At 36.5% G+C, this 10,989-nt stretch overlaps 1 protein-coding gene and 1 non-coding gene across 7 annotated transcripts; one reads left to right on the top strand and one right to left on the bottom strand.

The window, feature by feature from the left end:
* The first annotated feature begins 39 nt into the window (after window positions 1-39).
* On the top strand, window positions 40-112 carry TRNAF-GAA (transfer RNA phenylalanine (anticodon GAA)). Its single transcript has one exon. It is a non-coding gene; the product is annotated as a tRNA-Phe (tRNA).
* Window positions 113-557: 445 nt separating this feature from the next.
* On the bottom strand, window positions 558-10,961 carry PWWP3A (PWWP domain containing 3A, DNA repair factor). 6 transcript variants are annotated; one of them, XM_085311481.1, is made up of 14 exons: window positions 10,670-10,823; window positions 10,170-10,261; window positions 9,725-9,795; window positions 8,317-9,339; window positions 7,377-7,499; window positions 7,053-7,123; window positions 6,417-6,493; window positions 5,820-5,880; window positions 5,215-5,290; window positions 5,035-5,085; window positions 4,182-4,612; window positions 3,264-3,352; window positions 2,927-3,011; window positions 558-818 (listed from the first exon to the last, which is right to left on the bottom strand). In XM_085311481.1, the coding sequence occupies exons 1-13, from the start codon at window positions 10,724-10,726 to the stop codon at window positions 2,933-2,935; spliced, it is 2,301 nt and encodes a 766-aa protein (XP_085167607.1). In that variant the 5' UTR covers window positions 10,727-10,823; the 3' UTR covers window positions 558-818; window positions 2,927-2,932. The 6 variants fall into 6 exon arrangements, 4 of the variants coding, with proteins under 4 accessions (XP_085167607.1, XP_085167608.1, XP_085167610.1 ...); XM_085311482.1 differs by having other exon boundaries at window positions 558-667; XR_014896648.1 differs by lacking the exon at window positions 3,264-3,352 and having other exon boundaries at window positions 10,670-10,961.
* Between the last annotated feature and the right edge of the window lie 28 nt (window positions 10,962-10,989).

Below are 10,989 nucleotides of genomic sequence, written 5' to 3'. Positions count from 1 at the left end.
GGCGCTCAGCCGGAACGGGGAGGGAGCCGCGCAGCAGCGGCCGAAATAGCTCAGTTGGGAGAGCGTTAGACTGAAGATCTAAAGGTCCCTGGTTCGATCCCGGGTTTCGGCAGCGTGCTTTCCTTTTCCCCCGCCCCCGCGCTGCTTTTCCTCGGCCGCAGCAGGATGGTGGCGGTGAAGCGTGGCCGGGAGCGTTTCTAAGCGTTATTTATTCCCGTTTGTCTTTGCCCCCGAAACCGGCACTTCCTGCGCGCAAACCGGTGCGGCTGCAAGCACACGGCCCACGCCGCTGCCACAGCTTCTCGCCCCACTCGGCTAAAAGGAAAGAGCGGAGCTAACGTCGCTCTGAGAGGCGCTTGCAGAGAGCAGCGCTGCTTCGCCCAAAAACGGCTGGGAGCTACAGCTATCAACTCCACGCCAGCGCAGGGAAAGAGCACTATCAACACTGCTTTAGACCACTGTGGAAGAGAGAAGCAGCAGAAAATCCTGCTTCTGTTAATTCCCAGCTAAGTCTCAAGAGCTCCAGGTTTAGATAAACGCACCACACACTCCTCAAATCTTCCTCCAGACTGTTTTAATATCYGAGAAACAAATACCAGTAGGCAACACACTCAGTTGCTGATTTAACACTGTTACAGGTATGAAGTTCAGTTAAAGGAATCTGCATCTATTAAAATGAAACAACCTTAATCAGTAGCTTGTTCTTGACAGGGATGATGCATTTGAATAGCTGCTTTAACTAAAGCACAACAACAGAAAACAGTAAGTCTGCTTTTTTCTTTCTTCTTAATTTCTCACTAAATCTTCAATTTTACTACCTGTAAATAAAGTCACCCCTTGTTTATTAACATGTAACTGTGATACTGTTTAAAAACATTATGCTAGGGTTGCATCTGACATACAGACTAAACCCAGGCTTCAGGCAATACAAAATTCAGGTGCAAAACGCTTTGTGCAATTAAGGCCACAGATCAAAAGTAGGATTTGAAATAATATTTTCATTTCAGGTAAAGTAATACTAAATCTTGGAGAGTTTACATCTTTCATGTGCCAGTTTTAACTGATTTAGGAAATCAGTTCTGTACAGCACCACAGCAGTAAAAATTTTACATTGCAACTCTGAATTTGATATTGAGATACTAATATACCTGTAAATAATTTTTAATCACCCTGATTCAAAAGCTGAGAAGACTTTAACATGTTTACGTCTTTACAAGTGCTTCAACACAATGTATACCGTTTTTCACTCCTTGGTGAAATAGTACTATTTGATTCAATAGACCAGTTCTCATTTTAAAAACAAAAAACAAAAGATACTACTGTGAGAAAGGTATGAAAAGCAAATATTTGGATAAAGAAGGTAGCACAATTTGGAGGTTATACTTTTGTGCAATAGCTTGAAAAAAATCTTAAGTTTYTTTACAGTACCACAAATATTATGGTACTTGTGAAAAGTGTACAGATAACTATGTTTAAAGGAGAGGGAACCTTAAGATATGTTGCTCTCTTTAAATCACCATTACTAGCACCTGCAGGAGGAGTACCTAAATAGGGTTCATTTTTACAGGCAGGAAGCTTCATACACTTAGTTGCACATGGCCCAATAAATCTCCATCTTTAAGCATCACTCATGTCTCCAGTTAATTTTATAACTTTGTGATCAAAGACATTATGCTATGACAGGAAATGCATTATTCCTTATCACCAAAATTAGTGAAAACTAAAAGAAATGAGATATTGTATTCTTATCACTTAGGTACTGTTCTATTTGAATAAGGATTCAGAGTGACTATTGAGACTCAATATACACTACAATGTAATTAAGATTAAATGATATTCAATTAGTATTATATTCAAGATAAATATAAAATGGTATATTGATTCTGTGTTAAGTTTCTCACCTAGTTTCTCACTAAAAATCTTAAATTTTACTTCTTGTAAAATCAAATCACATTCCTGTTGGACAAGTAAACAGATCAGATTTCACCTGTAGCATATGCAAATACCAATCACTGGTTCTTTTCCATTAAATAGTTATCAATTGTGCTGTTGGTTTGCCAGAAGTAATTACCTACAATATGCTACACTTTTAGCAAAAAGCCTGCAGAGGGAGTAATGCATGATTAAATCAGACAAAACAGAAAAATAATAATAAAAAAACCGAAAGAGTTCTAAAATCATGGTATTAAACACTGTTTTAAAAACAGCATTCAAAAGGGTTTAAGTGGAAATATGAAGCTTTTTTTGTTTGAAGTATGCATTGGATTCCTTCTTCCCTGAATTTCACAGTTGTCCTACTAAACAAAAAATAAATAATATATAAAAAAAAACCAAAAACCAAAACACCAAAACCTTTGTGACTTGGGTTTCACCACCAGGTACCAGTTTTATTTCCCATTTTTAAACACAGGTAGGTTAAGAATAGTCAACCCTTTGGAAAGATTTCTAGACAGTATATTCAATAGCATTACAGTTACCAAGCAATATGTGGCTATATAATTTACCAGTACATGTACAAGTACATGTTTTTGAGGACAGTTGACCTTCACTTGTCAGAGATATTTGGCCACAATCATTAATACAAAAAGCTTAATACAAGAGTTATATAAAACAGCTTTGCAAAACCTTTGCTTTTCTTCTGTGAATTCTGTTTCAAGCACACAGAGTGGCTGAACATAACTGGCTGGCAGTGCACTTGTAAGTGTTACTACCTATTTATACATTGTCTTTTTCAATATGCAATGCCATTATGCAGAATTTAAAATTGAAGATACAACTGTATCTTAAGGTAATACAGCATTATAATGATTTGTTACATCCTTTGAAGACTATTTACATATTGATAAAAAAAATACACATTTTATACAGGTAACCACTTCTCCATTATATACATTCAATGCCACTATACACTCAGGAAAGTTCCTACCACTATTTATTTGCTGTCTTCAGACGCGAGTTCAGTCTTCCACTTTTTTCTTTCTAAAATTTCTTCATCAAATATTTCTCTCTCCCTAAAAAAGAGATAGGTTGAGTTGAAGTTCTGCAGTAAAAACAACCCTACTGTGTTAAAAAGTGTAGTGTGTTAGTATAACTCAGCAAGAATCTTCCCATATTTAATTATTTCATTATTTAGACAAGGAGAATGTTGGTCTTGCAGGAAGGGAGGATACTGACCTCTAAGTGCACCTTTCTCTCATACCTTCTTTATGAACAGCAAGCTGGTACATAAAAATTCAGAGAAAACACTAAAAATAAAAAGATACCTTTTGCTCACAGATGGTCCTTTTATGAATTTCTCTTCCGCCTTCTTGTAATCTATGTCATCCACAGCAGAAATTGCATAAATGATGGCCTATAAAAGGACTTTTAGTTCATTGATACTAGTGAAACAAAGACTAAATTAAAACTACAATTATTTGAAATAATCTCAGCAGGTGAGTACATTTTTGGAGTAAGATCTTCAACCACTTAAACCTGGATGAAACTGCTCACTATGCATTTAAAATTCTCCAACACAAAGTACAAACTTGTCCTTTAACATAGTCAGGATAAATATTTACCACCAGATTAAAGTGTTCTTAATTCTGTTCCTGCAAAAAAATAACTGTTCACCTAGGCTCTAACAAAGACAGGAAGTCTGCAAAAGTATAACTTAAAAAAAGAACCCACAAATTCCACAGAAATAATTTTCCAAAGAAAAGAACTATACAAAAAGTTTCAGAAAGAACTATCAAAATACACTAAAAACAATCATTCCCTTTAAAACATCATATTACTTGAAGCTTCTCCATTCTGTACTAATGGCTTAAAAATCAGTGTTTAGAATTACACTAGTGCATATATAATCACTTATAACTTTGCTATTTTATTAAAATCAACATATGCAGCACCAACAGGAAGCCTGTAGTTAATATTGGGGCTTCCTCCACCTCCTTCAACATACTTATTCTCTGATTACCAACACATGTACATAGTTGAAAAGTTTCCAGCACTGGTGTTTTAACACTCTGCTCAAGATGTTTATAGAGATTAAGCATAATGTTAGCCTCTTGGGCTTACGGGTCCATGCCTCAAATTGGTGGGTAGGCCTCAATACATCTGTCCTGCTCAAATGTCAATTCCTGGAGAGCACGGGAAGTCAGTAACTGAGAATCACAAAACACTAATATTAATGTACTTACTTCAGGCAAAAGGACATCCGAAATAAACTTTATTCCATCTCCATTTATTTGATGCAAATTTCTGGTGTCTATTTCATGATATACTTGCTTCAAGTAGTTTACTACAAGGTCTAATTGTTCTTCATCCTCTAAGTAAGTTTCAACACAGGTCACATACTGACTTGAATTCAGGAATTCTTTCAGCCACCGGGATTGTTTTCTGCTTTTCAAAATAGCCAAAAGATGCTCTTCTGCTCCCTTGGTCTTCACTATAAACTCTACTATCTTTTCATTAGCTTTATCTCTAGCAGCCCTTGTTCTATCAGGAAGGAGTTTCTTGGAGGGCTTACTAGGTGAAGTTTCTGACAGAGATTCTTCAAGCTCTTCCTCTGCTACATCTGTAAAGTTCATTTGGACTAAACCTTGAATACCTTCCTTTCTAACTGGATAGCCTGAAAGAAAAGTCACAATCATACATATTTACATACATGTAAAATAAGGGGCTTTCTTGATAGAGGGAAGAGGTTTTTTCTTCCTCCACTATAGAGGGAAGAAAATTCATTTTGCCTTAAAAAGCAATAGGGAGTTGAAGTTGTGAAAGAAATTCTTAAATGAACTCACTACAACCCAAAGTGACCAATTACTCAATTTAATCTAGCATCTTATCTTTAATAATCAATATTTACATAACTTTTTCCATGTTGTTTCTGTTGTGGAATGAAAATTCTACAGTCTAATAATGACATGTAGTAATTTGAATAGTATCCACCCACCAGGTCTAATGTATAACTCAACATATATTCATCAACATTAGAGCTCAGTTTATTTACTAAAAGGGGAACACAAAAGATAATCTCACCACAAATTCACTTACTGATATCATCAGCAAAATATTCCAAGAAGGATCCCGTAAAAGAATGACAACCTAAAAAGTCCAAAGCAGGGTTATTTATAAGTTAACTAAGTTCTTGAAACAAAGCTGACAACCTTAATGTTACCGTTTTTTTTTTCTGATCTATATCAGAATGGATGATGTTGTCACTCATGTGCTTACCTATTCTAATACGGTAATCAGAAATCAATCGAATGCACCACTCAATTTCTCGGCAGTAAGCTTCTTTGGCTCGGTCCTACAATAAAGAACCATTTGTGTTTTTAAAAAAGTAACCTACTGAAGTTTTTAGGTCTAAGACACTAACTTAAAGTAACAAAAACATTTTAAAAAGTCTATTAACGAGTCAAAGTTTATATGCAACAGTTTTCTGCATTTTCTTCAAATTCAGCTTCTGTAACCACATTGCTATGCAGCGCGAGGGGAGCTCTGATTTATGTAGACCACCCACAAACAAAAACAGAGATTGAGTTCTGTGCAGCAAGCTACATTCTAAATATGCACACAACTTCAGCCTCGCTTTGGAGAGGACAAAGTGTCACAAGGATCCCATTCCCACCTTATTCTTCATTTTGCAGAGAATAAATCACACTACATTTAACTACTTTGTTCAATAGGAGAGCATACCTCTTCACAAAACAGGCAGTAGATTAGTGACCAACAATACACTCCTCTAGCAGTAAAAATTGTATATCATAAGTATTTCCCTCTCCCCCGCTCCCAATGTTTGTACATATGTGTATGTGTATCATAATGGCAGTACTTACTATTAAGTCCTGCTTTTCTTCACAATCAAAATGCTTTAGATTCCTAAGAGATACTGAAAAACTTGATGGAACAAAGAAATACAGTTAGTGAATTAAAACAGACATGCACCTTAAGTGCCTTTATTTCCTGCAATTCTACATCTCCCTGAAGGTTAGGTTTCACAAGCAATTCAAGAATGGAGTTTCTAGTAGTTTTAGTTTTCGTGACAAGCTAAAGTTTAGAAATTTATAGAACGAGAAGCACTTGGTTATAGAACAAAACCAAAGGCAGGTCCACATTTCCTGAAATACTGTTTCTCAGAAAGTTTAGCCACCACCGCGCACACACACATGCACAAAAAGAGTATCCCTATCCCCAGGCCTTTTGTTATTCCTCGCATAAATTGTATCATTTAGCTGGAAYGCCAGCCTATCTCAAATAGCAGCACAATAAAGCAAGTAGCCTATAACTGCAAATCCTAGCTTTAACTGGTTTCCTGCTTTGAGACCAACATTAGTTTTAACTCATATTGCAATACACACTGTACTAGGAATAAAGTATAGAAGACTACCCAATAGAAGCCCAAGATTCAAAACCTAACCAAAATCCACGTTTACCCTTTTGTCTTGTCATTTGTATTCCCTTCTATCAACAGCACATTTGCTTTTTTGTGTTTCCGCTTCACTTTTTTTACCTGTTGAAGGGATAAAGTCTCATTAGCATCCTAGAAGAATAACAGCCTTATAAAGCAGAAACATTTTCTTTAGTACTTTTTAATGCACCCTGTACCTGAGTTATACAAAGATGAAAAAATAAGTTTGAATTCGCATGTATTGCAAACTAGAGCAACACCTTGATAGACTGTCCTCATTAGTCCATACAGATCTGACCTTTCTTAGTTAAGTAACTGGAAAAGACAGCTCTAATGATAAAGGATTTAATCAAGCTATTTGCTCCTATAAGGATCAATAAGGATCCTTATAGGAGCAATTCTCTACTTCAATATGTGAATCAACTATATTTTTTTAATGTGCTTTTGCCCTGTGTAAATTTACTTCTCTTATCTTTGGTTTTGCTTTCATTTCTTCTTTAGGAAACGAATGTGCTAGAAATCAGGAAAAGCTCTGTTGGAAGTTGCTGAATATTTCCAACTCCATGTGAATCAAAAAAGGACAGAAGACACTGCAGAACATAAACTGTCCCTTATCAGACCTCTTATTTTCTACATTTTCTGAAAAGATAGTTGTTCTTACCACTGCTGGCCAATACGGGTACCTTCGCAATTTGCACCAGACCAAAATCCCTTCTTCAATTGACTGTGGCTCTACGACAAACAAACAAAAAACCCCAAACGACAAGAGAGTTAACTCCCAACTTGTTGGTCTCCCTTCACACACAAAGTATCCCATGGATTTCACTCCAGCATATTTCAAGTAAAGCAAACCCACCATGCCCTATTTCCCAAATGGTTTCATTAATGGAAATTACCAGGACTTACCAACAAATTAGAAGCATATGTTCTCTAAAAGCACAAAGCTTGGGTGATTAAGTCTCAGACAGGTACGCTCATGCCTTACCTTGATGTGACAGAATACTAGGAAGTTCTTCATCTTCCTCCTCTTCCTCATCTACCAATGCTGAGAGGAGAGTGAGATTCTCTGAGGAACTTATCTTTGAAGACATACTGGAAGATTCCAATCCTGCCAAGAGCAGCAAACCTCAGTCATGATAAGCCAAGCTATAAATGATTAAAAGGATCAGCTTCTAACCACATGAGATACATAAATATGAAAGTTAGCCTATAAAAGCATCAATAACTGTAACACGAGGCTGTTACATGATAGAAACCCTCAAGATTCTTGCCTAGGTAAAGATTAACAATTTGAATTCAGTTGTGCCACTACAGATTCTCCTTCCTAGAAGGTCAGAAAATAGATAGTCCCTAAGTTTATGACAGGAAGCAGCAAGTTTGTGGAAATGGCTGCAAATGAAACAAGATACCTGCAAATAAATTCATAATATAATGCTATTAAGCCAAAGCCCCCCCAGCTTAAGCCATGATYGAAATCATACTTATTTATCAATAATAAAAAGGGGGGGGGAAAGGAACAAGAATAGGCTTGCCTCAGGGCTCTGTAACAGCCTGATCCTTTATATAGTATCACTTCATCTTAACACTGACCTGCACACTAACTGGATAGCATTAAAGATAAAATTCCATGTGAAATTAGTAAGTCATCCAGTGACAGACATAAAACATTGATCAGTGTTTTGCACTGAAAATTCATACTTCACAGCTCCAGAAAACCTAAATATGGCTTTAGTCTTTCAGCCACTATTAATCACATTTTTTGTTTCCTTAAAACTTTAAAAAGAAAAATAGAATATTTTAGCATAAAACTACCAACTTAAGAACCTCATCAACAACAAAAACCCTGCAACATTCCAGAAAGATAAAAACAGTGCATGTAAATCAAAAGACACAAAGTTTTCCTCTTCCCCAGGAGGTATGCTCACCTTCAACTTCCTCAAAGTCAGGCAGCTGAAAGTCCTTTACTTTATTCCCAAGCATGTGTGAAGCATGCTTGTTTTCTTCCTCTTTAAGCTTAGACAGAAAACTATCAGAGATATTTCCATGGTTCGAAGGCCCAGGTGAAGATTCAGGGCAATTTATGCATTTCCTTTTCTTGCATGAAGACAGAGTCACACTGGTCTCCCGTTTTCTGCATTTTAAATTCACTGTTTTTTTCCTTCCATCCAATTTCTTTGCTAGATTTTCACTCTCATTACTGATGCTGCTCTCTAAGTCATCCAAGGCACATTCACAAGAAGAATCCAGTATTGTCCTTCTAGGCTGACCTTTGGTGTTTGCCCTTCTTCTGACAGATAGTATTGTGCTGGACTTGCAGGTAACAGACACAGGATTACTTTCTTCAGGAAGAGAATGCACTTGATCCTCTGGAAGATCACTGATACCTGATATGGGTGATCCTGCACCTTTTGGTCTTTTTCTTCCTTGCTTACTTTTCTCCTCCTTTGGCTTAAATGAAGATTTATTTTTTGTCTGGGACTTTGTCAGCAGTCTGGGCTTGATTTTTTTCTGCCTTGTTAGTGATTTTGATTCTGTCATTTTGCAATTTTTACTTTCTGAGTTTGATGCATTATACAAGTCCCTAGTCCTGCATTCTGAAGTTTTTTTTCCATCTTTGTGTGCTTTAGTGCCCTCTTTCAAAATGGATGAATGTTTCAACTTTTGGTTTTTTATATCAGTCTTCAGGTTGGGGTTATTTTTTTGTTCTCTTTTCTTCTTGGGAGTCTCAAACTCTAACTCTGCTTTAGTCAGGAGTGATCGACAAGTAGTTAAGGGGGTAGATGAGCAAGATCTTGCATTATTCTTCTGGGATAATTGAGTACTTTGTTCCTCTGAGGATGGTACTTGTCTGGGTGAGTCATTTTGACTCAAAATATCTAGGGCAATTTTAAGAGAACGGCGATATTTCAGTTCTTCTACAGCCTCACTAGAATCCTTCCCCTGATCTACTGGAAAGACATAAGCAATAACCTTTCTTTTAAAAACAAGACATAAGAAATCGTATTTATAGCACATTTGTCATAAGACAGAATTCAATATTTAAATCATCAACAATTTTTAAGGTGTAGTATATAGAAAGACAAAGTGCAAGCTTCCAAAGCATTTTTCTCTTATTCTGATGCAAGTACTCATAATTAACCTCACCATTTCTTCCAATGCACAAAGAATACAAGCAGCTTTGATAATGTTTACTCTTTCCAAAGTTGATGGATGGAATGGAGAAGCAAAAACCCAAGAAATACAAGAGAGATATATAAATATTATCTACTAGGTCCTTTGTTTTTGCGTATGTTTTACAGGAAAAACACAGCAAGCATTTTGATGTATCCTCACCTAAGTTAGAGGCGATGTTTTGTATACATTCTTCCTTCAGTGGTTCAGTATCTGCACAGTTGACGCTAATCCTGAAAACATAATAGTGCTGATTAACATTTTTAATGCCATGACAGTTTCTTTAAAAGCTTAGCATTGCTTTCTTCTGGTAATAAGACCTATAGTATTTCTCCTCTAAAAGCCAGTATTTTTTTTTTAAACAATCCAATATGAGTAATGTCTGAGCTAATGGAATATTGTTTATGAATGTCCCACTAGACGACAATATGTTCAGTTCTAAAAAGGCAGTGGGTTTTAGGCTAGACATCTAATCATTTTGTAAGTCAGCAATCTCATTTCACAGGTACCTTCAGATGCAGGCACTGCAGTAGGTTTTTTTTTTTCCCCTCTCTCTCTTTTTTTAATCTAACAACACAAGCACAAGACAATGACAAGTATACTCAACTGTTCTTCCAAGCCAAGTATTTCAACTTTAAAAGATGTCTCCTTTACATTAGTAAGGGACGGTTTTCCAGGAACTTCAGTCTTGGACAAAATCTACATTAAAGAAGACAGACATGCATTTAAAATCCTTGACCAAGTCTGTTAGACTAAAGGATAGATCCAACTTAAGGTTTTTAATATGAACAGCCTGTAAAGGGTTAACACTCTGTAGCATCTTGTTTCATTATTAGCAACTCTACAGGTTAACCCTTGTTTAGAAATACATATATATTCACTTAGAGCAGGTGCTTCCAAAAAAAATAATGCCTATCATTTCGGTTAATTGTTTAAGCTATTAACACCAGCTGTGTTAATAGAGCTGTGTAAGTAGAGCAGCATCTTTTTTTTCAGTTTATGTATAAAATTATCAATAGATTAGCCTCTTCTCATAACTTTTCTGTTCTGTTTCATCCTTTTCTAAGTTACCTCCACAAAACTTTTCTTCATTTGTACATCTATTACCTTTGCTGGCCATAAACGCTTCTTCCACTTGCAAAGAACATACTCTTGATCTGTCATGACTGTACTTCACGTAGGAAAGGAAAGCCCCAGGGTGCTCTGAAGAGAAAGGTTGAAAGATTTACCCAAAACTTGCCAAAAGCCTTCTTTTTTTAAAAAAAAAAGGCAATTCAGGACTGAAATGGGGTGTACGTGAGCATATGTATCGCTTTATTTTCGAGATAGCTGGTCTTCAGCAGCATGTACCACGGACACCGCCACGCGTGTGCGTTCCCAGCAACGAGCCCCGGCAGAGCAGCCTCCCACGAGGGTCCCCCGGCACC

This window comes from Rhea americana, unplaced genomic scaffold (genome assembly GCF_003343005.1).
Source record: "Rhea americana isolate MKP2758 unplaced genomic scaffold, rheAme1 scaffold_341, whole genome shotgun sequence".
NCBI lineage: Eukaryota > Metazoa > Chordata > Aves > Rheiformes > Rheidae > Rhea > Rhea americana.
This window is presented reverse-complemented; position numbering and strand designations above follow the sequence as displayed.

Coding starts and splice junctions, on each gene's coding strand:
- PWWP3A (XM_085311481.1), bottom strand. CDS start 10,726: ATGACAGATCAAGAGTATGTTCTTTGCAAGTGGAAGAAGCGTTTATGG. Junction 9,340..9,724: donor AAACATCGCCTCTAACTTAG/GTGAGGATACAT, acceptor ATGTCTTTCCAG/TAGATCAGGGGAAGGATTCT. Junction 7,124..7,376: donor TAGTATTCTGTCACATCAAG/GTAAGGCATGAG, acceptor TGTTTGTCGTAG/AGCCACAGTCAATTGAAGAA.